The following is a 27,953-nucleotide window of genomic DNA, read 5'->3' as shown; positions in this document are numbered from 1 at the left end:
TTCAATCGGGAGAGAGACACAAGCTCCCGACTGCTCTGAACTCCAGTTCCGGGCGAGTCTCTGGGGACATACGAGGAGAAACTGGACTGTCTGGCATCGGTCAGAACTCGAGGGCGGCTTTCTCTCAGAGGTGCTTGCAGCGGTTACCGCAGGACACTGGGACCTGGGGCCTCTTAGGGCAGGGCTGAGGATCAGCCATAGCTGTTTGCTCCGCCCTGTTGATTCCCTGAGACCCCACCCCACCCAAATTGTTCGCAGAGGCTTTTGCATATGAATGGCCTGGCCCTTTGGGATCTAAATTTACCTAACAAACTGCAGCTGGGTCAGAGAGACCCAGAACATCCAAAAGAAGGCCCAAGGCCCCACAGCAGCTTGCATCGCTTCACAGCTGGGCCTCATCTGGGCACCTCCAAACCCCAGACAAAGAAGAGGAATCTGCAGATCTCTCCATAGTTCCTGCTGGGTAGCCTCAGGCAGAGGCTAAATTAGCACCTCCTTAGATATCCAAGAGCCAGTGTACCCTGTGGTCAGAGTGGGACCATCCAGATTACAACTCCTCAGATCCATGAGGGACACACTAAGGGGGCAGACTCAGTGAGCACCAAAGTCCCACTGAAGCAAGTCTTACCCCTAAGGGTGTCTCCAGCACAGAAGTTCTCCCACTGTAGACACAGCTGATTCTCACAGCCAATTGGCCTGGAGGTCAATTCCTCCCAGTGATACCTACAACAATCAAGGCTTAACTACAACAAGACTGTGCACAAAGCCCACAAAGGGGTGCACCAAGAGTGTCCACCCGAGGTAATTGGGGAGGCTGAGCCACTGGGCCCTATAGGACACCTAGCACAGAAAACCACTCTATCAACACAGGTAAGCATAAAAAATGCGGAGACAAAGAAACAGGTCACAAATGACAGAAATGGAGGAAAGCAAACTACTGGATATAGAGTTCAAAACCACGGTTATAAGGTTTTTCAAGAATTTTCTAGAAACCGCTGTTAAATTTAGTGAGATCCTCAAGGTTATGAAAAAAGACCAACTAGAAATTAAGCATACACTGACTGAAATAAAGAATATTATACAGAGTTTCAACAGCAGACCAAAGGATCGCAAGAATCAAGTCAAAGATTTGAAATACGAAGAAGCAAAAAACACCCAACCGGAAAAGCAAAATGAAAAAAGAATCCAAAAATATGAAGATAGTGTAAGAGGCCTCTGGGACAGCTTCAAGCATACCAACATCCGAATTATAGGGGTGCCAGAAGAAGAGAGAGAGCAAGATATTGAAAACCTATTTGAAGAAATAATGACAGAAAACTTCCCCTACCTGGTGAAAGAAATAGACTTACAAGTCCAAGAAGCGCAGAGAACCCCAAACAAAAGGAATCCAAAGAGGACCACACCAAGACACATCATAATTAAAATGCCAAGAGCAAAAGACAAAGAGAGAATCTTAAAAGTAGCAAGAGAAAAACAGTCAGTTACCTACAAGGGAGTACCCATACGACTGTCAGCTGATTTCTCAACAGAAACTATGCAGGCCAGAAGGGAGTGGCAAGAAATATTCAAAGTGATGAATGCCAAGAACCTACAACCAAGATTACTTTACCCAGCAAAGCTATCATTCAGAATTGAAGGTCAGATAAAGAGCTTCACAGATAAGAAAAATCTAAAGGAGTTCATCACCACCAAACCAGTATTATATGAAATGCTGAAAGGTATCCTTTAAGAAGAGGAAGAAGAAGAAAAAGGTAAAGATACAAATTATGAACAACAAATACACATCTATCAACAAGTGAATCTAAAAATCAAGTGAATAAATAATCGAATGAACAGAATAAACTGCTGAATATAATAGAATCAGGGGCATAGAAAGGGAGTGGACTAACTATTCCTGGGGGGAAAGGGGTGTGGGGTGCGGGAAGAGACTGGACAAAAATAGTACACCTATGGATGGGACGGGGGGTGGGGGGGGGTAAAGGCAGAGGGTGGGGTGGGAACCGAGTGGAGGGGAGCTATGGGGGGCAAAAAGAGGAACAACTGTAATAATCTGAACAATAAAGATTTAATAAAAATTAAAAACAATATTTCAATTTTTGCTGATGACCATTTTTGTGTCTCTTATTTAGCAACCTGAATATCAACTTGTTCTTTGTTCATATCAAGACCGAAAAATCTTAAGATTTTATTTTACTGTATTTACAAGCTAATAAGTTAGTAGGTTAAAATTTCTTGGTTGTTGGCAGAAAACAGGAGACTATCCACGTCAGAAATAAATGACATTATTACTCATAGCACAGCAAGCTGCATGATCATCAGCATATTTGTGTAGGTTTTCCTTGTCACCAGGACCCATAAGGGTGATGGGTCTAAATGGATGCACGAATGGATCACATCTGAAGAACTCAGGAGCAAGGGTCTAGCAAGCAAAAAACATTGTAGCAAACAAGAAATTAGTTCACCTTTCCCTGGGAGGGCAGTTAAATGTTGTAACCTTTTTGCGGAGGTGACTTGTTACAATAATCCACTCAGTAGCAGGAAATGGATAAGCTTTGCAGACTGTCACACTCAACAAAAATGTGCAGGGACACTCAGGGCCATGGTGGACTGCCTTGCCCAATAGAACATGCTCTGGATGAAATAATAAATGTTGATTTTTAAGGGACAGTAATTTTCTTTTCCATTTTAAAAAACTGTTGCAGCCTTTTATTGCCTTTTGCTCTATAGTTACTGCCTTTTCTTGGCACAGCGCAGTTCCTTTGATTTTCACTTATTTGTCTCCTTTGAATTTATCAATATTCTTTATCTGGTTTATATTCTTACCACATATCGGTGCTTACTGTTTAATATAATAGATACTTTTCAGCTTTTGTTTTGCTTTATTATTGTTATACTGACACTTTGAACTTTTTCCTTGAAACTCTTTTCTTATTCCTGATATGAAGAAACTTTCTACTCTACTTTGACTTTTCCTTTTCTTGGTGAACTTATATTGTGCTTTTTAAATTTGACGCTTTCTATGGCATCTGACCATCCTCCAGTGTATCTTTCATTTGCACTGCATGATTCATATTACTGACCTCTTATTGAATTCCTCCTTCCCCTACATTTAATATTAAATCTTTCAAGTATATAGAAAAGTTGAAAGAATTATACACTTACCAAGAAGGGTCTACAGTTACTAACAGTTTGTATAGTTGTGTTACTGTGTATCTGTCAATTCCTCTTATTTTTTGATGTTTCAAAGTAAGTTGCAGGTATAAGTGTACCTCACTGTAAACTTAATGCTCATCACTAGGCTAGAGTTTAATATTTCTTTATGGTTCTTTTTCTTTAGGGTAAAATTGACGTAAAATGAAATGCATAAATCTTACATGGCCAGTTGGATAAGTTTGACACATGTATATACCTGGGTAACCCAAACGACTTCCAAAATATAGAGAAGGTATTAGCAGTTCCAACTTTTGTTTTTGTAAATAAAGCTTTATACAGCCATACCCACTCATTTACAATGGCAGGAATGAGTATTTGAGCCAGAGTCCACCAAGCCAAATCTGTATTGTTGTTCTGCCCCTTACAGAAAAAGTTTACTGATTCCCACATATAGAACATTACTGTCATCTGGAACGTTCCCTCATGACCCCTCCCTTTCAATTTCTACCCCTCACATGATCTTTATTCTGTTCCCCCCAACCCCCACACTTCAAATTAGTTTTGTATATACTAGAATCATACACCATATTGTCTGCAAAGTTTCTTTCACCCTGCATGAAGTTTTGGAGATTGATCCATGTTATTGTGTATATCAGTAGCTTATCTCTTTTTATTGCTGAATAGTACTGTATTTTATTGTATAAGTTGTATAACTATACTGCAATTTGTTTATCCATTGCTCTGTTGATAGACAGTTGGATTGTTTCACGTTTTTGGCTATTTTGGATAAAACTGTTAGGAATATTCTTATTCAAATTTTTTGTGGACATGTTTTTTATTTCTCTTGGGTAGAATTACTGGGCAATAGGGTAAGTGTATATTTAATTTTATGAGAAACCACTAGACTTTTCCCCAAAGTTAGTATCATTTTCACTTCCACCAATACTGAATGAAAGTTTTGGTTGCTTTACCACCTTTCCAAAATTTTGATAGCCATTCTGGTAGGTTTACTGGATTTTTGAGGTATAAATTTCTGTTCTAAACATACATATTCCTTGAATTGACCTTCCTATACTGTACAGTGCCATATCTTTTTTTTTAAAAATATGTTTTATTGATTTTTTTACAGAGAGGAAGGGAGAAGGATAGAGAGCTAGAAACATTGATGAGAGAGAGAGAGAAACATTGATCAGCTGGGATGTTGCCTGCAACCAAGGTACATGCCCTTGACTGGAATCGAACCTGGGACCTTTCAGTCCGCAGGCCGACGCTCTGTCCACTGAGCCAAACCGGTTAGGGCAATCTTTTTTTTTTTGGTACAATGCCATATCTTAGCAGTTCTGCCCCCCCACCCCCCGCCCCCTTAATTTTTATGCACTAACTGATGGAGTCCAGCAGGACATCCTTATTCTTAAACCATAATGTATTCTCTCTTACATTCCTGTGAGGGTTTTTCCTGTTTATTTCTCATTTAAAGTTCTGTACCACACCCTTCTAGGTTGTCTGCCTCAAAAAATCCTATTCTTTAATGTAAAAACTCCTACGAAACTGTAATTGGAAGAGGGAGGCATCTGTCATCAATGTCAAGGTAGAGGAAAAATTGAGAATCACCATATTAGAGAACTTGTTACACTGAATTATCTTTTTTGTGTGTCTTTCTACTTCTAAACTGGTGTTCTTTCTCACAGGTGTTACAGGGTTCTGTGAATGTCTGATTTTTATTTCATCTTTAAAATAGGTTTAAAAAACTGTAGTTGAGGAAATTCACACTCCAGACGTGTTTTATACTAAGCTTCCAAAGTTTGAAGACTAGTATGTTAACTTGTGTTGCCAGGGTAATTTGTTTTGGAATGGACCCCAGATTAAAGTTTCTCTGGCTATTTCTGTGTGTGTAGTGGTATTAATTGTAAGTATGTCATTGAGTTCAGCTCATTAAAAAAAATTATATGGATGAATATACTACATTAGTTCACGTGAATGATGCTGAATCAAATGCTAGCCATCACTTAGGCATATTTGAGCAGTACAAGATGTAGTAATGGTATAATATTTGTGTACTAACAAGTAAATACATTGGCATTATATCATGAAAATACAACATTATAGATAGTTTATATGCTTATTTTATGTTTTGAGTGCCTCTTGTCAGATTTATGCATAAGTAAGGTTTTAGATATCATTAACTATGGCGCAAAGGTCCTCTGACTAATTTGTTCACTTCATATATAATAATTTATGAAGTATCTCTGTATGCCAAGTTCTAGGTACTGGTGAACAAGACAGTTAAGTTCTTGTCTCATGTCACATACTTTGGTGAAGGAGAGGTAGATAAGTGATTTAAAGAAAATGAAGCAGGTTGATGGAATAAATAATATATTTTATCAATACTAGTGTAGAAGTAATAGAACAATAATGACTTTGCATTATGTCAGGAATATGCTGAGAACTCTACTAAATGCTTTAGATATATGAGCACATTTAATCTTAAGTTTAAATAACTATGGAATACACTCTGCTTACATGTATTAAATGTAAATTTACTGACAAGACATTGTAATTAAGACTAGACTATCTACCATGTGATTGTAAGTCATCCTATGTCTATGTTTTCATGCCATGTTGTAATGGTTTCTTCAAAAGTTTGATAACTTAGCTGAAATTAATGTGTGGGTAAAATTCTTGTTAAAGACATTCCAAGTGCAAGTTGGGAAATGTTGCAGTACTCTTAAGACTTACTATCAGATTATTTCAAGGTTTTGACTTGCTTGCTTTTAGGATTTGTTTGAACATGAATAATTAACATTTTGAAAGTTTAGAAATGTGCTCTGGTTTAGATTGTCTATGATGTTTCTCCAGAATTACCCATTACACCATGTAAAGAAATTGTGCTGTTTGGCAGAGGCTTTGAGACTAAGGAAATAAACTGAATGGCTTATTTTGAGGCTCTAAAGACTTGTAGCCTGTTGGATGTTGGACAGAAGAAATCCAATAGTGAGTGTTTTTATAGGACAGATGTTTTTATAGAATATTTGTTCTCACTTGGGTGGGACTTACATTTATATCAGCATGACTTTTTTTGTGGTTTCCTCAAAATGGGGAGGGATATGAAATAATACTTGAGACCCTTTTAAGTTTTTGTTTGTAACCTTTAGAAAACAAATGAGCCTCTGCTTACCTCATCACTGCTTGATTTGTTATTGCACTGCACATGAGCTATACATACTTTTTTTAGTTAATTTTTTTCGAGGAAGAGGAAGGGTGAGAGAGAAACATTGATGTGAGAGCAAAACATTGATTGACTGCCTCCTGCACCCATCCTGCCAGAGATTGAGCCCCCAAAACCCAGGCATGTGCCCTGACCAGAATAGAACCTGGAACCTTTTGTTGCACTGAATGATGCCCAACCACCTGAGCCACACCAGGCAGGGTGCTATAAATACTTTTCTTTATCTTTTGAACTATAATACTTTTTGTTCTCTTGCCTAATCCTTCTCCATCCACCACTTCAAACCATGATCTCTCTTGCCTTCTGGCTTTTGAACAGAGTATTCCCATTTTCTCGTTTCTCCAGTACTAATATCTATTCTTTATTTAGGTCTACTTAGATGTTCTTTTCCTCTCCTGCCTCTCCACCGCCATTTCCCACCCTTTAGTACCAAGTTCCGTGTCCTTTTAACGCTGTACACTTATCCCTATCATAGTCCTTATTCTTTGGTATTTTGTAAACTCAGTGGGAAATAGGGCTTAGATCTTATAATAGTGTTTAGTATAGTTGCCAGCCCATTAAAGGAGCCTAGTGAATAATACTATTGAAGAAATAAATGAATGCCTTTTCCAAATGATTTCAAGAATGTGCATGAGGTTACTGGTATATTATGTTTATAAAGTGAAGTTTCCTAGATTTCTATTATGTAAAAGTAACTATGTCTTGTCTGTCTTATACAGTGTTGATACTCTTTTTTTTTAAAGATGAAAAGACATTTTATTATTATTTTACTGTATAACATAGTAGTGAATATACCTGATTGCATTTTCCCAAATGGCAAATGAGTCACAGGATAGCATTTCTCTTTGATTACTGAAAACCTCAATATGATCAGTCTTTTGGAGGATTCAGTTTCTCAGACATCTATGATACTGCCACGAAGATACCAATGGTGCTTAGTAGTAAAGAACATTTTGCTAAGTTCTATTATGGGTCCTTGCTCAAACTGTTCATCTAATCTGGTTTTTATTACTTGATACTGTGTTTCTTCATAATCAGGCACATGATCTGACCAAGGATAGGTTTTATGTGTTCATGTGGAATGTCCACAGAAAGATTATAGTAAACTATTCCCCTACCATCAGATGTCAAAGCAAGCTCTATTTTGCAATTATAGCAATCTGGAAGAGAAGAATATGTGGGTTTATGACAGACACAATATAAAGTTTCATTTTGAATTGGAAATAAATGTTTCAAGATAGTTCTGTTTGATATTGCCCATTTCACTGCTGTTACTGTCATGGCGAATCAAGATGTTTATCAGGCGGTATGGAAAAAGATTTGAAGAGAAAATGCTATTAAATGCTTTTAAAATTTGCTTCTAGGCATATCTATTTTCATCCCTTTTCAGCAGCTCATGGCAAGCCCACCATCTTGCCTTGATCCGGGTCCTACAGAGTTGATATTCTTGATGTCCAGTATTAGGATATGTATTTTGCTTTTAGTGTAGTGCCAAGGAATCTGTTTTGGTGAGTTCTGGTACTTTTGCATAATCCCTTACTTGCTTGGTCACTTGCAATTGCAAAATATTTAACCATGGTTAGGTTATTTGGTCTACCTATGGAAAGAAGGAAAAACTGTTTCCAGATGTTGTAGAAGTAGTTAGTGGTCATTTTCTGCAGCCTTTTAATTTTATAGCAGATTGTCCAAGGGAGAATCTGCTTAAGGTTATGCAGTGAAGCTTGGAGGGCAAATTTTATTTTATTCTAAATTTATCAGTTGAGTTAAAATTTATCAAAGATCCCAGGAAAGAGAACTTTTATTATAGTTAACTTTCTTTTATTCATAGTGATGCCAGACAGCAAGAGTATGTATGGATGATATAGCATGAGTCTGGTAATCACGTAGCTAATAAGTGGACCTAGCTGGTTATCCAGAACCCACAACTCAGCAGTAATTGAGTGGGCTGAATTCAGCTTGTGGACAAGTTTTCTTTCACCAGCATATTTTAAAAAATTCAAATTAATGCAGATATACAGTTTAAAAAGTTAGAGTACCAAAAGATAAGTAATGAGAAATAGCAGTTCCCTTTTCCATCCCCATTGTCCTCCAAATCTTTCTCCTCAAAAGACAGCACCTTTAAACTGCTTTAACTCTATTTTTAACATATATGTATATTCAGCTACTTGTTGGTTTATTAATTTTACTTTTGTTTCTTACATGTCCTGCTTTCCCTTCCCAGATCATGATCTTCGTAGTCTCATCTCTTGGGTTCAAATCTTGGCTCCTCACTTGTAAGCCCTATAACCTTGAGCCAATTACTTAACCTCTCTATGTCATAGCTTCCTCATCTATAAAGTAAGGATAGTACAGGTCCTTACCTCATAGTATTATTGTGAGGATTAAATGTATGAAAAACATCTAATCTTTAGTTAAATTGGAAATTAGTATTTACATTTTATGACTGTGAAAGTACTGTTCACAACTGAGTCAGGGTAATGTGTATAACTTTTTAAATTTTTCATGGAGTTGCCTAATTTTAAGTCTTTATTTTTCTATATATCTATTGTTAATTCTGTGCATAGCCTCTTCAGCTATATTTTTTCATGGTCAAATGCATCAAATAATTATTAGTTCTTTTATTTTGTTCTTCGAAGACATTCTTCCTAGGCCCTCCATCCTCCTGTTTCTGTCTCTACTGTTTGTTCTGTAGGCCTGATGCACAGCTGTCATACTGAGACTTTCCTTCATCAAGAAAGTGGAGTCTCTATTTCTTGAACTCTAATCTTTCTCTGTTTTTAGTTTATTCCCCAACTGTAGTGGGAGATATTTTCAGTAGGTTTCTTAAAAAAAGAAGCCTAGAGGTAAAAAATTAAGTTATTGAATTTGTTGGCATCAAGTTCTTAATCTGTTATTATCATTTTAATGTGTGTAGGTCTGATGATAACCCCCTTTTCACTTTGAGATTTGCTTTCTCAATTTTTTCTTTGATAGTCTAGCTATAATATTTTTCAATTTTGTTGATCTTTTCAAAGAACCATCATTTGGCTTTGTTAAATGTCTCTGTATTCTATTTTACTAATTTCTGCTTTTACCTCATTTGTTTACTATTTCCTTTCTTTCTTTCTGGTTTACTATACCTTTTATTTTCTAGCTTCTATCGGTGGAATCTTTGGTCATTGACTTTAGACCTTTTTTTCTAATGTAACATTTTTCCCCTAGTGTAAGCATTCCTCTAACAGTGTTTTTGCTATGTCCTGCAAAGTTTGATATTTTATATTTTTGTTATTCAGTACAGATGCTTTCTAATTTCTCTTATGATTTCTTAATTGAACTATACATTATTTAGAAATGTGTTAAATTTTATTTAGTTGGGATTTTCTTAGATAATACTTTTAAAATTTCAAATTTAATTCTTTTGTGAATCTATAATCTTATTTCTTTTAAATTTATTGAGACTTGTTTTGTGGTCCAATATATTTATCTTGCTAATGTACTGTGTGCATTTAAAATTTGTATACTCTTCCATTGTTGGATATAGTATTCTAGGAAATGTCACATAAGTTGGTTCATAGTATTATTCTGATCTTCTGTGTCTTTACTGATACTTGTTTTTGTGTTGGTCTATTAGTTACTGAGTAAGGGATGTTAAAATCTGCTGTGATTATAGAGTTATCTCCCTCTCAATTTCTTGCTTCCTAAATTTTGAGGTTCTCTTATTATGAAATACTCCCTCTTTATCTCTGGTAGTGCTCTTTGTCCTCAGGTCTATTTTATTTAATATCAATATAGCCATTCCAGCCTTATTTTTTTGCATGGCATATCTCTTTCTATCTGTTTACTTACAACTTGTCTGAATCCTTTAAGTATTTCTTTCTTGGTATGATATGGTTGTTTTTTTTGCCGTGGTATTGTTTTCTGGTTGTTTTTTGTTGTTGTTGCTGTTGTAGTTTCTCTTTTCATCCTTTTCTGTGTTTTTATGGATGATTTGATTAAAAAATTTTTTTTCAGTGCCCTTTTTGAAATTTCCATTTTTTATTTATTTATTTATTTATTTATTTATTTTTAAAATATATTTTATTGATTTTTTACAGAGAGGAAGGGAGAGAGATAGAGAGTTAGAAACATCGATGAGAGAGAAACATCGATCAGCTGCCTCCTGCACATCTCCCACTGGGGATGTGCCCGCAACCCAGGTACATGCCCTTGACCAGAATCGAACCCGGGACCCTTCAGTCCGCAGGCCGACGCTCTATCCACTGAGCCAAACCGGTTTTGGCGAAATTTCCATTTTTTAGATTATTTCTCTTTATATTATTTTTTGCTTCCTCTAAGATGATAATAAATAGTGAAAAGTTAGGTATGTATATATAACATTAGTGTTATATATGTAGAACTTTGTAACCAACCTTGATGTTATATGTATTATATATACATTCATTGAAAACCCTGACAATGTTACAATTTTTGGTTTAGTGACACATATTTTTAAAAACTTCAGAGGAAAATTTATTTTTATTTATCACCCCCTATGCTCTCCTCATTCCTGAAAAGTTTCTCTTTATTAAATGTTTCAATCCCCGCCCCCCTGAAAAGAAAAAAAAACACACAAAACAAAATAAATGTTTTTGCCTAAGGAATTTCCTTTACCATTTCTTAAAGTGTAGATCAGCTGTTAATAAGTTCTCTTATCTTACTTTCATCTGAAATGTCTTTATTTTGCCTTTATTCCTGCAATATATAGGTATATATTTTGGATATAGAATTTTTGGCTGAGTTATTTTCTCTCAGCCTTTTATTTTTTTATTTTTATTTATTTTTAATTTTTTTATTTTTTTTAAATGTTTTTCTTTTATTTTGTTTGATAAAAGTATTACAAAGGGTATTACATAAGTGTCCTTTTTTCCCCCCGCCCTTGACAATCCCCTGCCCTCCCTTACCCCCCCAGTGTCTATGTCCATTAGTTATGCTTATATGGATGCATACAAGTCCTTTGGTTGATCTCTTACTCCCCTCCCTCCTGTCCCCCAACCCTCCCTGGCCTTCCCACTGCAGTTTGACAATCAGTTTGAGGCAGCTCTGCCTCTGTGTCTATTATTGTTCAAAAGTTTGTAATGGTCTTTATTATCCATGAATGAGTGAGATCATGTGGTATTTTTCCTTCATTGACTGGCTTGTTTCACTTAACATAATGCTCTCCAGTTCCATCCATGCTGTTGCAAATGGTAAGAGTTCCTTCTTTTTTACAGCAGCATAGTATTCCATCGTGTAGATGTACCACAGTTTTCTAATCCATTTATCTACTGATGGGCACTTAGGCTGTTTCCAGATCTTAGCTATGGTGAATTGTGCTGCCATGAACATATGGGTGCATATATCCTTTCTGATTGGTGTTTCTGGTTTCTTGGGATATATTCCTAGAAGTGGGATCACAGGGTCAAATGGGAGCTCCATTTCCAATTTTTTGAGGAAACTCCATACTGTCTTCCATAGTGGCTGCACCAGTCTGCATTCCCACCAGCAGTGCAGGAGGGTTCCCTTTTCTCCACATCCTCTCCAGCACTTGTCGTTTGTTGATTTGTTGATGATGGCCATTCTGACAGGTGTGACATGGTACCTCATTGTTGTTTTGATTTGCATCTCTCGGATGATTAGTGACTTTGAGCATGTTTTCATATGTCTCTTGGCTTTCTGAATGTCCTCTTTTGAAAGGTGTCTATTTAGATCCTTTGCCCATTTTTTGATTGGATTGTTTATCTTCTTTTTGTTAAGTTGTATGAGTTCCCTATAAATTTTGGAGATTAGGCCCTTATCAGATATGACGTTGGCAAATATGCTTTCCCACGCAGTGGGTTTTCTTGTTGTTTTGTTGATGGTTTCTTTTGCTGTGCAGAAGCTTTTTATTTTGATGTAGTCCCATTTGTTCAGTTTCTCTTTAGTTTCAAGTGCCCTAGGAGCTGTATCAGTGAAGAAATTGCTTTGGCATATGTCTGAGATTTTGTTGCCTTTGTATTCTTCTAGAATTTTTATGGTTTCCTGTCGTACATTTAAGTCCTTTATCCATTTTGAGTTTATTCTTGTGTATGGTGTAAGTTGGTGGTCTAGTTTCATTTTCTTGCATATATCTGTCCAATTTTCCCAACACCATTTATTGAAGAGACTATCTTGGCTCCATTGTATGTTCTTGCCTCCTTTGTCAAAAATTAATTGAGCATATTGGTTCGGGCTAATTTCTGGACTCTCTATTCTATTCCACTGATCTATATGTCTGTTCTTGTGCCAGTACCAGGCAGTTTTGAGAACAGTGGCTTTGTAATACAGCTTGATATCTGGCATTGAGATCCCACCTACTTTATTCTTTCTCAGGATTGCTGCAGCTATTCGGGGTCTTTTTGTATTCCAGATGAATTTTTGGAGAGTTCGTTCTAGATCTTTGAAGAAGGCCATTCTCTCAGCCTTTTAAGATGTTGTTCCATTTTATCCTGACAACTATGGTTTCTGCTGCAAAACCTGTAGTTATTTGAATCATTGTTTCTCTGTATGTAATATATTGGTTTTCTGAGGCTGCTTTCAATAACTATTTTTGATTTTTAGACATGTTATTATGCTGTGTGTAGGTGTGGTTTTCTTTGAATTTATTCTGTTTTAGCCTTACTGAGGTTGAATTTACAAATTTACTTCATCCCTTTGAAAAGTTATGGACATTATTTCTTCAAATTTGTTTTCCTGTTTTAGTCTCCTTTTTTTTTGTTCCCTTCAAACCTCAAATTACATGTATTTTTTAGATCTTTAAAAATTTTAAAAAGTCCATTTGTTTGCTTATTTAATTTTCAATCCTTTTCTGTTCTTTAGAATGGATAAATTCAAAAAAATCAATTTAATTCACTGGCTCTCTCACCCTGGCCCAGTAGCTTAGATGGTTAGAATGTCATCCCAGGATGCCAACGTTTGGGGTTCGGTCCCTGATCAGGGCACATATAAGGTCAGCCAATGAATGCATAAATAAATGGAACAACAAATCTCTCTCTCTTCCTCTCTCTCTCAAATAAGTCAATAAAAAAAATTAAAAAAAATTAATTTACTGGTTCTTTTTCCTGTCATCTTCATTGTGCTGTGGATCCCAATCATTTGGATTTTTTTTTTCATTCCAAAATTTCTATCTTTTTTGTTTGTTTGTTTATATTTCTCTACTGAGATTCCCTGCCATTTTATTAATCTCAAGGTAATTTTGCTTTACTGCCTACAACAGCAATAATAACTGCTTTAAAATTCTTATATGATAACTATAATCTGAGTCATCTTGAAATTGGCATCTCTTGGTTGCATTTTCCCTGGAGAATGATTTATATTTCATAGTATTTTGTATTTGTAGTAATTTTGGATTTTATCCTGGATCTTCTGAGTGTTGTGCTATGGTCCTCTGGAGAATATTTTGTTTTAGAAGCAGTCGACTCAGATTTAGATTGCAAATACTGTTTCATACACTGTTGAGTGGTTCAAATCTAAGCTTAATTTCTTAGTCCTTTATAATCTGTTTTGTGTAAGATCTACACATGCATTGTTCGAGGGTTAGAGATTTCCCCTCACTTTCTGGCTTTCCCAGGTGCCATTCTATGCTTTGTGTGGCTAGAAATAGCATGACTTATAGTGGGGTTTTAGCACCTAAGCCATGATGCCTTTCCACAACTATATTGGTTCTGCCTTCCAGCAAAACTGCAAAAAGAAAAAAACGGGGAAACTCTCATCTGTACAGGTTGCTTCTCCAAATTTTAACTTCCTCTACATCCCTATTTGTTTTTTAATTCAGAATGTTCAGGTACTTTTTATTTTTTTTGTATTTTGTTCTAAGTTTATAGTTGCTGTCAGTGGGAGGGTCAGACTGTAGGGGGCCTACACTGTCTGGAACTTGAGGCAACTGTAGATTTTTGTTATTGTTGTTAATTCTCAACCTAAGATCTTTTCCCATTGATTTTTAGAAAGAGTGGGAGGAAGGGGGAGAGACAGAGAGAGAAACAGCAGTGAGAGAGAAACATTGATTGGTTGCCTCCTGCACAAGTCCAGACCAGGAACCTGCAACTGCAGTATGTGCCCTTGATCAGAATTGAATGAACCTGGGACCCTTTAGTTTGAGGGCTGACACTCTATCCACTGAGCCAAACTGGCTAGGGCCAACTGTAGATTTTTGTTTTTGTTTTTCTACTCCTTGCATTAACTTTCCTCCTAAGTGGTGTGTGTGTGTGTGTGTGTGTGTGTGTGTGTGTTTCTTTAATGTTGGAAGTGGTTTTTTTTTTTGGTTTTTTTTTTGGTGGGGGGCGGTTTATTCCTGCTCTGCCTACTTATATTCTATGAGTTATGCTTGTGTGTTTTTGACTTACTCATCAGTGGGCCTCAGTGTTGTGTCATTTCTAGGTGAGCCAACCTTTTCATTGGGGGCCTCCCAAATGTCAGTGTTTGCAGCTTAGTTAGGAAGCTATGGCAGTAAGTTTAGGTAAGAGATAATGGGGCTTGGATTAGAGTAGTAGCATTGAAGAGTAGTAGATGAGTAGATTCATAGGTGTGTGTGTAGTGTACCCATAGTATTGGAAGTAGTCATATAGGTAATCTTGTGCCAGGGTAGATTACTGCCTATAAATTTTTATTGGAGGCATCTTGAAATAGAAAGAGCCTGAATTTAGTGACAGTAAAACCTGAATTTGAATCTTTCTTTGCCCCTAATTAGGTGTGTCAATTCAATTATTTAAAGTTTGTTCCATCTTACCTCAAAGGGTTGTTCTAGGAACTAAAGTAGATGATATGTATAAAGTGCTATTGTTTATTTATAATATATTTTTATTGATTTTAGAGAGTAAGGGAGAGGAAGAGAAAGATAGAAACATCAATGATGAGAGAAAATCATTGATCGGTTGCCTCCTGCGCACCCCACACTGGGGATCGAGCCCACAACCCGGGCATGTGCCCTTGACTGGATTCGAACCTGGGACCTTTCAGTCCGCAGGCTAATGCTCTGTCCACTGAGCCAAACCAGCTAGGGCTATAAAGTGCTTTTTAAAAAAACAACTACTAACATTTATTGGGCTTTTACTATGTCAGGCATTATGCTGAGTATGTACAGGTGTTCATTTTTGTACTCTACATAAACCATGTGAGAAAATAGACCCCACTTTGTTGATGATACTAGTAAAAATGAGTAAGTTCTGGAGCTTAGGTTGAATATAGAAAAGTTTATTCCAGCACCTCTATACTTAACCAGCATGCTTCTTATTCTTAGCTCCATTTTAGCGATTGAATAGTAGTCTCAGAAATAGTTGTGCCAGTATTTTTATTTTTCTGTACACAACATTTTCCTACACAGTGCCTTTTTTATAAATGCACGGTGCTTTTTTCATTGACGTTGTTAAAAGCAAAATTAATGTATAACACAATACTTTCAAGTCTTTATCAGTGTTTTAATTATGCTAACTAAAGGATTCTCTTTAAAGCAGAATTGTCTTTCAAAATGTAAAGTTAAAATTTAGATTACCAGGGTTTTTTCTCCTCCAGAAGTACTTGGTAAATTTGTTTTATTATGTGTGCTAACAATTGGAATTTGAGTACTAAAGAAAACTACTCATCTTCTCTCTGATTCCTTTAAAGGCACAAGTTATATTTTTTGTCTTGTGCGTCTGTACTTCTAGTGCAAATCAATGCAGTAATGGAATTCATGTGTTAATTTTTACTGGAAAATGACAGTCATGTTAAGTTTTGTGGAAAACCTTGGTGTAACAGTGTTTTTTGTATTGACTAGTACTTTTAGAAATGTGGCATTATAGTGATCATTGTAATATGAGAATAAGTATTATTTATATAGGAATAAAGAAATAATATAAATATTTATATAAGAATAAATATGTTTATTTAAAGTTAGCACATGTTTGCTAACTTTTTGAGAGAGAATGTGTGTGTGTGTGTGTGTGTGTGTGTGTATTTATTTGGCTTCTGCTATTATGAAATTATTCAGATTATGTGTATATTTTTATCAGCCAACTTTTGAGGGTTTGTTTTGGCATATAATACTTTGGTGGATGAGCCCTTTAACTGTTGCCTGCAATGGCCTCTTGGCATTTGCTATGCTTCCTGGATGAGTCATCAACAACAACATGTCTTAGTAATTGATATTACTCAGTATTTAGTTTTGCTTGAGGATTCTGTTCTTAGCTTCTCTCTGTTTGCTGGGGAAGAATGAAACTTTCTCTGAAGAATGTTGGTGTTTCAGGCCTGGGTCTTGCTGGTCTTGGTCCCCTGGTTTACCTATGATAGAATATGTAAACTTCTATTTTCCTTTATTCCCCACGTTGCAGCCCTTGCCTCAGAGGTCCTAGTTGCTAGAAGCTGGAAGTTCTAGAGATTGATGAGCTTGGATTTGTACCTATTTCCTGCACCCAATATAGGACCTAGAACGTAATAGTCATTTTGTAAAGTTTGTTGAGTGACTGATTGATAACTGACTGACTGAATGAATCACAGGAAGAAGGTGAAGCTGGAAGACCCAATCAATATTATGTAGCTAGGAGGTGGTAGATCTGTACCTTAAAATTTGATCTTCTGGCATCAAATATCTTCTTTTCTAGTTATTCATGTACCGTCTACCTAATCACCTAAAGAATGAAATCAAATAAGACATTATACCATACTAATTTTTTACATGACAAATGAATGCTTGTAATAGTAACTTTAACAATATTACATGGAGTTAGTTGTCTTATGCCCTTGCAAATGAAACCGATCACACAGCATTCACCTTCTATTCAGTCTATGTATTAGAGGTAATCTCCACAGTTCTGGATTCAGTTTTAGCTAAGACAAGATGGCAGAGGAAAATTAGGGTCCCTATAAACAGAAGCAGAATGAATAGTGAAAGGAAAGAGGAGAAGCAGAAAGGAATAGTTCTCTGGAAGCTAAAGAAAAACCAGTTATAAACACTCAACTGTGTTGAATGTATTAAAGATTTTTGGAGTAAGGACTGAAAAAAAAAAAAGGTTTTTGGATTTAACAAGTAGAGGATCAATATTCTTAGCAAGACCTGTTTGAGTGAAAGCCAGATGGTAATGGATTAGAGAGGAAATGAGCATTGGAAGTGCACAGAATGACGATAAATATCTTTTTTTCCCCCTCTTAGGGTATTTGTCACTGAAAGGAAGTGGGAGATATGGAAAAAGTTTGGAAAACACTAGAGAAAGTTTATCATTTTAGCTGGGGGTAGGTTTTTTTCTTTTTTAAGTAAGACATGAATAGAATGTATGTGTGGGTAGAAAGAAGTTAGTGGAGAAAAGGAAAGATGTTATTTAAAGGAAAAACAATCTTTTGGGAGGCAGGATCTTCTCTATACAGTTGTCTGGCATTTCAGAGCAAAGAATATAAGTTAGGATGGATGCCATAATGATAAATTTAGAGATGCAGAGGGAGATAAGTTGGAGGAATTTTTGCTTGAAAACCTGTTTTCCTCTGTGAAGTAAGGAAGCAAAGATTTTGACTGAGAGTTCCATGGTTGGAAGTGGGGAATAGGAGAGTGGTGTAGCTGAAACACCTGCCATAGTGTTGACTGGTTTTGACAGCCCTGCTGGGATCAGAAACTAAATTTGTACTGGCACCTTTCTACACAGTTATGTGATGTGTTTTTATCTTTGACCAGGAAAGAGTAGACAGAATGTCCCAGATTGGGTTTCAATGGGGTAGATGTGGCAGAAGATATGGGAACTAGGAAATTGAGGGTGAGTATCATGCAAGTTTTTCACTTTATAGTCTAGGCCAGTGGTCGCCAACCGGTGGTCCGTGGACTACTGGTGGTCCATGAGGTCCGAAAGGTTGGCGACTGCTGGTCTAGATTATATAAGATAACCTAGAAAGTAACCAGGTGGCAGCAAATGGAAGGCCCAAAGAATAGACATAAGTGGAAGCAAGGGAGTGAGGTAAAAGCCAGGAGGAAGTTGTGACCAGGAAGTAAAATGTATAAATCAGTTATTTTCTAGTAGAAGCAGTTCTAGATGAGGTCGTGGAAGAACTGATGTAGTTACTGGACCACTCAACTCTGGGTATTATTACTCTTCCTGTTTTATAGTTGAAGTGTTAAGTTGGTTTATCTTGTATTATAGTAGGATTTAAGGTAGAGGAGACAATATTGGGGGTATAGAGCTGGCTTGTCTTACTCCCTGGGGAATGTTTGGAACCTTGTAAATACAATCAGGATGGGAAAGCATCTGGCAGGTTGTATAGATGTGTGAACTTGAGAGGTTCTTGATCTAGAACTGGCAATATTCAAGAAAATTTTCCTTCTTGTTCCCAGATAAGGGGGATTTTCATCAAGGATTAACATTCTTCATTGAGAGGCCTTTGAGGAATGTAGTGCCATCATAGAAAACTAGATTTAGATTAAAAGTGGAAAAGTTATTTTGTAAAGTGACTGAAGGTATTAGAGGTTTTTAATGATATATAGGGCTTCTAAGCAATAGAGTGGAAATTGTTAGAAGCTGGATTATAGAGTCTTAAGTTAATCTTTCATTTTATACAATATATATTTTTTATTTCCTTATATCTTTTTGTTTTTTTCTTTGACTTTTTTTTAAGACTAGAAGCTCAGCACACACGAAATAGTGCTCGAGTAGCTCACTTCTGCTTGCCTTAGCGGCCGCCCCACCCATCGCTGCTCTTAGCTCACTACCCCGCCATCTGCTGCTGGTAGCTCTCCGCTGCGAGAGCCGCTGCTCCCGGGCAGGGGGGAGGGACTGAGAGGTGCTCAGTGCACTTCCTGGTGGTCGTTACGGCGTTACGGCCATGGGCCTTTTATAACATAGATAATTTTAGACTTATAGATGGAGGGGCCGCCTCTGCTCCCGGGTCCATGGCGGCGCCTCTCCCATGCCGCCGGCCTTCGGCCCTTGCAGATGCTGTGGCTTTGTCCGGATGGACATCCGGAAGATGTCTGGTCTCATTAGCATATTACCCTTTTATTAGTATAGAAGATTATAGGTGTTAGCATTTTGCTGTATTTGTTTAAGGTGTTGAACTTTTATTTTTAATCCTCAATGATGAGAGAGAGAATCATTGATCACCTGTCTCCTGCACATCCCACACTGGGGATTGAGCCCACAACCCGGACATGTGTCCTGACGGGGAATCGAACCATGACTTCCTGTTTCATAGGTTGATGTTCATCCCCTGAGCCACAACAGGCCGGGCGGGAACTGTGCATTTAATGTGAAGTTTACTCTATTCCCTAAACTCTGCTGCCTGTTTCTGGGGGATACCAGTATGAATAAAGCATACTTTCTAAATTTCAGAAGCTTATGATCTGATTGGGAAAATAGAAACATTCCCAAATCTAATCAGAGTTTGCCAGGGTCCCTAAGCCATCAGGACCTCATGAAGCACAATTTGCAACTTGTAGTTTCCTGGAAGAAAATGGTTGCAATGAGAATTTATTAACTCTTGTTTACCATTCCTGTGCCTGAATAGTTGTTTTTAAAATCTCTTGAATGTTCAAATTCTGATTGGTGTTAAGGGGGCTTATTTCAAGTCTGATGATACCTATTTTGATATTTTTACTCTGAGATCAGAGTTCTTTATTATGAAATACTAGAGTCCTGGTGCACAAAAATTTGTGCACTGGCGGGGGGCATCCCTCAGCCCGACCTGTGCCCTCTCACAGTCTGGGACCCCCTCAGGAGATAACCACCTGCTGGCTTAGGCCCGCTCCCTGGGTGGCAGATGGCAGGCCTGATCCTGCGGTGCCTGCCCTGCCGCCCCAGGTCGCACACACGGCAGGGCAGGCACCCCGATCCCGGGGTTGAGGCGGGCGGCAGATGGCACTGCCCCGCCCCGCTTGCAGTATGCAAATTTAACGGCCATCTTTGTTGGGGTAATTTGCATACTCTTCTGATTGGCTGATGGACATAGCGAAGGTACGGTCAATTAGCATCTTTGTCTTTTATTAGTGTAGATAATTCTTAGCCAATTTTGCTTTTTAAACTTTATCTGCCACCACCTTTGCTGACTAATTTTGGTGCATGCAGATCAGAAACTTTCTGAAGAATCTGTGAAAGTGTTCTTATTTAATTTGATTAAGGAAACAGAAAGGAATAAAACCTTTCATTACAGCCCTAACCGGTTTGGCTCAGTGGAGAGAGCATCAGCCTGTGGACTGAAAGGTCCCAGGTTTGATTCCAGTCAAGGGCATGTACCTTAGTTGCAGGCACATCCCCAGTAGGAGGTGTGCAGGAGGCAGTGATCGATGTTTCTCTCTCATTGATGTTTCTAAACTCTCTATCCCTCTCCCTTCCTCTCTGTAAAAAATCAATAAAATATACATATATAAAAAAACACCTTTCATTACAACTCGAATTTATCATTAATCAATGCCTATGTTAGATAGGATATGTTAGCTTGTAAAAACCAGAACATTGGACTATTTAAAAAACTCTGGATTTTTAGTAGTTTTATAAATTAAAACATCACTAAAATTCCTTCTGCTTTTGAAAAGTGCATAAGAGCATTTTCTCCAGTGGGATTTCTAAATTATGGTCCCCAAGCCATTTACGGAAATTTTAAACACTGGAATGACTCTGTATTATTATTTGTGATAAACCACAATATGATGAAAGGCACATTTGTCTTGGAATTATTCATCTGTATTAATTTAAACAAATACTAAAAAGTGCTGTGGTGTTTCCTTAGCTGTGTTGAGGAAGGAAGAGAGGGTCTCATCTCTCTCCCAACTTTACTGTGTTTTTTTTTGCCAGTCACCAATTCTCCCTCCATCATCCACTAGATATCCTCTAAGTAGATCATCTTAGCTTGTTTTATTGCCCACCTTTGACTCAGGCACCCTGCCCAGAGGGAGGGCCATGCTGGTTGGGAACCAGTTGCTGTGCCAAAGAAGTGCATTATCCTGACTGATGTAGATAGTCAAGGCCTAGTCCTGTAGTCAAGTGGCTTCAGTCTCACCCAGATTACTGTTGTGGGGAGGAAAATTTAACCTCAAGGTTCTTTTCCTGGTCTAATCAAATAAACATGAGATAGATTAACAGGAGAAAATAACCAAATTTAATTACATATATATATGTATGGTAGCCCCCGCATATATGAGGGAGTCAGAGAACCCACATACATGAGAGGTTTAGAGACAGAAAGGGAAATTGAAGGATATACGTCATTCTGAGCTAGGAATGAGGTATTGCACTTCAGAAGGTAATTGTAGGGAGAGCACATGTTCAGTAATTATTAGTTTGCCCTGTTATCTCCACAGGTAAAAAGTCATTTCTAGTGATAAGTCTTATCGTGGGCTAGGCTCCTAATTTAAATTCTTCTAGATAGTGAACACTCAGAAGTTTCTTTTGAGTCTGCAAGTTCTTGACTGCCTTTAGCTCAAAATAATTCTCATAGCACAGAGGCATATCTTGGGGTGGCTTCTTCTGAACACCTACACTGTGAATCTATAATGAAAGAGGGGTGGAAGGGAATTTTAGGAAAACAGTCACATATCTACCATAGATAACCTAATTGCTTAAGCCCACAGCATAGTCACTAATAAATATATCTGAACAAATTTTGCATTGTAGAGAGATGAAAACCCAAGTTAGTGGCCAGACTTTGAAAAATGCAGTCTTTTTTTAAAAAAATATATTTTATTGATTTTACAGAGAGGAAGGGAGAGAGATAGAGAGTCAGAAACATCGATGAGAGAGAAACATCGATCAGCTACCTCCTGCACACTCCCTACTAGGTATGTGCCCGCAACCAAGGTACATGCCCTCGACCTGAATCGAACCTGGGACCCTTCAGTCCGCAGGCCGACGCTCTATCCACTGAGCAAAACTGGTTACAGCAAAAATGCAGTCTTTTTAAAAAATATATATTTTTTATTGATTTCAGAGAGGAAGGAGAGAGAGAGAGAGAGAGAGAGAGAGAGAGAGAAACATCAGTGATGAAGGAGAATCATTGATCAGCTGCCTCCTGCACGCCCCACACTGGGGATTGAGGCCGCAACCCGGGCCTGTGACCTGACCAGAATCGAACCATGACCTCCTGATTCATAAGTTGGCGCTCAACTACAGAGCCACGACGGCCAGGTGAAAAATGCAATCTTTTAAAAGTAAATTTAAAATGTGTTACATGTAAAACATATTTTAGTATAAAACCACAAAAGGTGAGGCTGAACAATTTCCTGTGATGAAATATATAGACGTTTATGGCATATATATGGTCTCATGCTAAATTGATGTGAGCTAGATTGATAGGTTATGAGGAGACCTTGAGAAGATAAGGAGGCTGGCAGGGAGAGCAGTGCCCTAAAGACAACCTTAGATAAAAGTATGACAAGGTGCCCACAACTCACACTCAAATACTTCTTTCTCCTGTCTTTTTTTTCTTTTGAGGACTGTGAGATCAGCAATCTTGGTTAAAATCATATTGATCTATTGATAAAGAGGCATAATTGTAGGGCAGTTCTTCCTTTAGGATCTAGCATATTTACATTGATGTTTTAGCATTTAAAAGGTATTTAACCAGAAATTGAATTCTTTTGAAAATAGAAATTTAAGATATTTACTCCATCTGTTCTTGGCTTTTTGTTCTTGGAGGTCTTTGGGATGTGAGTATATTCTTTCTCCTTACTAAGTAATACTTGCTGTTAGAAATGTCAAATACTTGGGTTAACAAGGTTATTCTCTCTCAAGGCTTTCCATTTTATACTATTGTGACTGGTGACCTCTATTGTATTTTCTTTTAATTTTAACCAAGGCTGAATCCAAATACTTTGGAGCTTACTTTTATTTTCAGTGTTTAACAAGACATATATAACCTCCACTTTTGTAGAGCTCTCACTTTAGCTGGGAAAGGAGACTGTAAATGAATGAGTACATAAATAATTACTATTGTAATACATGCTCTGAGGAACATAGTCTTTAAGATTATATCAGAGAACCCTAATCTGCTTTTGGGAGATAAGAAAAGCTTTCCTGAGAACTTAATTTTAAGCTAATATCTGAACAATATGCAGAACTTAGCTAGGCAGTGTAGTTTGGGAAACAAAGAATTGAACATACACAGCCCAGAGCCTTTATGTAAGAAATGAATTAAATGAATGGATATACAGGTCTGAAGCTCAGAAAAACAGTTTAGACTGGCAATATAAACTTAATCTATTTTTTAATCACTTTCTTGCCCCATTATCCCTCTATTTTTCTTAAAAAGCATACATTTTCTGCCATAACTGGTTTGGCTCAGTGGATAGAGTGTCGGCATGCAGATCAAAGGGTCCCGGGTTCAATTCCGGTCAAGGGCACGTACTTGGTCTGGGGCTCATGCAGGAGGCAACCAATTGATGTGTTTCTCTCACATCAATGTTTCTGTCGTCCCCTCTCTCTTCCACTCTCCTTAAAAAAAGTCAATGGAAAAATATCCTCAGGTGAGGATTAACAACAACAACAAAAGCGTACATTTTTTGATTTGAGTTCTTTAAATATGTCTTTTTGTGTTTACAATGACAGATTGTATCATTTTTAACAGAAATTGCATAGGCATATATATTAACCTGTGAGAGCTATTGTAATGATATTAAGTAATATTTTATATTAGAGAAAGTTTTTTATCATAAAATATGGAGTCTACCATAACATTGTTGCATCTGAAACATGCCAAATCAGAAATTAGCGATTACATTTTATTGCATTTTGGTTTTATTAAAAATTAAAAACTTCAAATTATGTTTAGGGTGAAAAATTCAAATAGAAAATGATGGACTATCTTCCCCCACCAGCCCCTCTTTGCTGTTTGTTGTGTATCCTTCCAGAAATTTTGATTACCCACCTATATAATAAAAGCCTAATATGCTAAGTGTCCAGTCGGCTGGTTGGCTGTTCAACCAATCAAAGCATAATATGCTAATGATAATGCTAAGGCCTGTCAATTGCTCACTATGATGTGCACTGACCACCAGGGGGCAGATGCTCTGACTGGTAGGTTAGCTTGCTGCTGGAGTCCGGCCAATGGGGACTGAGCAAGATGGGCCAGACACACCCTGGAGCCCTCCTGCGGTCCCTCCCCTTTGGCCAACCTCCCACGTCCCTCCCTGGCCCTGATTGTGCACTGGTGGGGTCCCTCGGCCTGGCCTGTGCCCTCTTGCAATCTGGGACCCCTTGGGGGATGTCGGAGAGGCAGTTTCGGCCCTATTCCACAGGCCAGGCCGAGGGATCCCACTGGTGCATGAATTCATGCACTGGGTCTCTAGTATTTATTATATAAACAATATCTGATTATTTAAAAAATTCAATTATACTGTATATATTCTTACACCTTTCTTTCAGTTGACATCTTGAGCAGGTAAGAATGGCTAAAAAATGAAATAAAAACCCTTATTTGTTTAAAAGAAAACTTAGTTGTGTCTTGATAAAATATCGTGTAACATTTGGTTTTGAACATTTTTTTTTTATATTTATCCCCCTTCCCCCCCCCCCCCCCCCCCCCCCCGTGCCTCCCCTCCTCCCTCTGCCCCGCTCCCGCCGTACACACACCTGAAGGGCGGGGTAAACATTCTTTTTTTTTTGCAAATTTGTTCAGGTGATGGGGGCATCTAGAACTCATGATGCTGTCTGTGGAATACTATGAAATATGGTATTCTCTCATACTAACAAGAAAGGTTTTTACTAGCAGAAATATGCCTGTTTTATTTTATGAAAGTGGTTTACTCTTTTTTGACACCTTCACTGTTACTTGTTTTAGTTGATTTTGCTTAGTGTATATCTGTACTGTTATTTGCCTTTACTTGCTCATCTAACATTTTTTTTCTCTTAGAAGTATGATTATAGATGACTAAATTAGGATTCTCCTGGGTACCCTGTAATGGGAAACAGGGGAGATGTTTTGTGACACCGAGGAGAGTGCTCCTAGTCTGGAGAGTGGTCATTTAGTGCCTACTTAGTATTGTGGTTGTATCTTTAGAAGCTTTACTTTCCTTTGTAATACGCAGTGATTGATACATGGTAGACAGTGTTTACTGTGGGACTGAATTAATCTGAATCTGTAGTCAGACTGCTTTCTCTTCATAAATTCTTAACAGTTTGAACTTCATCTTTATTGTAAAGAAACTATAATTCTAAAGCTGTTAGAGACTGATTAGGTCTCTTAAATGTTTGTTCATCTTTTTAAATACTATTTTACTTTCTTTATAGCTAAAAAGTGACCCTATGACTGAAATGATCTTTAAAAATTAACATAAATTTAAAAAAGAATCACTTTAATATGTCTTCTTTTCTTTGTTTTCTTAGCTTTACAATGAAGAGGATAATTCAGAATCATCTGCTATAGAGCAGCCATCAACTTCAAACCCAGCACCACAGATTGTGCAGACTGCTCCTTCAGCATTAGTATTTGAAACTGACTCTTCTCCTCCACCTTATAGCAGTATTACTGTGGAAGTACCTACAACTTCAGGTATGGTTGTGTTTTTTGTTTGTTTGTTTTAAATATATTTTTATTGATTTCAGAGAGGAAGGGAGAGGGAAAGAGAGATAGAAACATCAATGATCAGAGACTCATTGATCAGTTGCCTCCTGCACACCTCCTACTGGGGAACAAGCCCACAACCCGTCCCTGACCTGGAATCAAACCGTGACCTCCTGGTTCATAGGTCAACACTCAACCACTGAGCCACACCAGATGAGCAGTGTTATTATTTTTATTATGAAACAACTAATGTTTTTAGTAGCTCATGTTTTTTATTCATTTGTTTTTTACCAGTATGGTTACTTTTTTGGTTTTATGATTTTAAAAAAAACTGTTTTCCCAAGGATAGTTTATAAAATATTTACTTCATACATTACTTACCTCATATTTTTCTTTTTAAAATTTAATTGAAAAATGTAGCTATTTAAACTTTTTTATGCTTAACTAGGATCTATTCCCAATGGACTAGCATGTGACTTTTAGAAGAAATGAACAAACATATATACACACATGCATATATATCCACGTGTGTGTATATATTTACATAGTCATAAAACAAGGTGTTATTAATGATGAGTGTGAGTGAGAATGTGGAATGTGTTAACAGAGGTTAGGGTGTACATAATGTTATTCCATACATATGGTAATAATTCTTAGACATAAGGCAGTGACTCCTGCTTGCTACTGTTCATCTATCCTTTCAGGTCATTCTAAAGAACTACCCTCATCTATTTCTCTGGCCACAGTTTGCTTTTTCCCAGCCACACTAATTTAATTATTATAGTGTTTTAAGTATGACTTTGTATACTGTTATAAATAACTGAAGTATTTTATATATTCTTTATGAAACATTTAAAAAATCAGTTGTTGAAAAACATTTTAATGTAAAAAATCTTTCATTGAGTATTTCATCTTTCTTCTCTCTCATGTTCTATAATTAGTGTCATCTAGCTTTCTCTGGTTATCATTTTTGCTTGTCCAAATTTTATTTAGACCGTATAGGATGTGTAAAAAGACTGGTATTTTTTACATCAAATTTATTTACTTTTTTTATGTAGTTAGTGAAAATCATCTCTATAAAGATGTTCTCACTGGTTAAATTAATAAAGGCTTACTTCTTCTATCTATAATAATAAAAGCATAATATGCTAATTAGACCAGACAGCTGAATGACCTTCCAGACGATCTTCCGGATGACCACGCTATGACATTCATTGGTGCCAGGCCGGCCATGGCGGATGTGATGCGATTGGTCGGTGGCCTGGCCATCATCCCATGATTGCCCTGCAGAGTATGGCCCAGGCCACTGGCTGGCCGGATGGTCAATCAATTGGGGGCTCCACGATCGTTCCAAAGAGGGAGGCCCAGGCCACCGACCGGTGGGCTGTGGTGGGTGGTCGGGGTCTCCCTCTGTGGGGCGAGATCGATCACATGATTGCCCTGCAGAGGGAGGCCCAGGTCACCGGCTGGCAGGGCGATTGATCAATCTGGGGGCTCCATGGTCGCCCCAAACACGGTGGCAGGTGGCGGGTGGGTGGGGCCTCCCTTTGCGGGGCATGATCAATTGCCCCAAAGAGGGAGGCCCAGGCTACCCCGCAGCAACGCTGCGGTGGGTGGGTGGGGCCTCCCTTTGCACCTGCGATCCATTGTGGAGCCCCGGCCGGGTGGGCGGAGCCTACCTCTTTGGGGCAATTGATTGCGGGCCTCCTGGACTGTGAGAGGGCACAGGCCAGGCTGAGGGACACCCCCCCCCCCCCCCCAGTGCATGAATTTCATGCACCGGGCCTCTAGTTTGTATATAATGTTATTTGATCAACATGCTTGTTCAGCGCTCAGTTTGATACACAGTTTTATGTTGATTTATTTGTCTTTGGCTATAAGATTTAATGACTGCTTTCTAAAATCTATTATGGGCTAACTTTTCTTCATTATTTTATAAGTTTCCAGAGTATATAGTACAGTGAATTTGCTACCCTAGATTTTTTAAAAAAAATATATTTGATGGTAATCTTGAAGGAAGAAAATCCTGAAGATGTCTATTTCTGAATGATGGAAGATACTAAAAGTGGAAATTGCAATCCTTTTGTTGTGACTACCATTGCTATGCTGTGTACCAAACTAC

At 37.7% G+C, this 27,953-nt stretch overlaps 1 protein-coding gene across 1 annotated transcript in view; it reads left to right on the top strand.

The window, feature by feature from the left end:
• The window catches only part of NDFIP2 (Nedd4 family interacting protein 2), a 71,074-nt gene that overhangs the window by 4,364 nt on the left and 38,757 nt on the right, over positions 1-27,953 (top strand). Inside the window, exon 2 of the mRNA XM_070408871.1 lies at positions 25,654-25,819. Within this exon, the coding sequence (XP_070264972.1) occupies positions 25,654-25,819 (166 nt within the window). The remainder of the gene's footprint in view (positions 1-25,653; positions 25,820-27,953) is intronic.

The sequence above is a fragment of the Myotis yumanensis genome, unplaced genomic scaffold, assembly GCF_028538775.1.
Source record: "Myotis yumanensis isolate MYYU_CA2020_CCGP unplaced genomic scaffold, mMyoYum1.0.hap1 SCAF_3, whole genome shotgun sequence".
In the NCBI taxonomy this organism is placed as follows: domain Eukaryota; kingdom Metazoa; phylum Chordata; class Mammalia; order Chiroptera; family Vespertilionidae; genus Myotis; species Myotis yumanensis.
The sequence above is the reverse complement of the archived record's forward strand: the minus strand, read 5'-3'. Positions and strand labels throughout refer to the sequence as shown.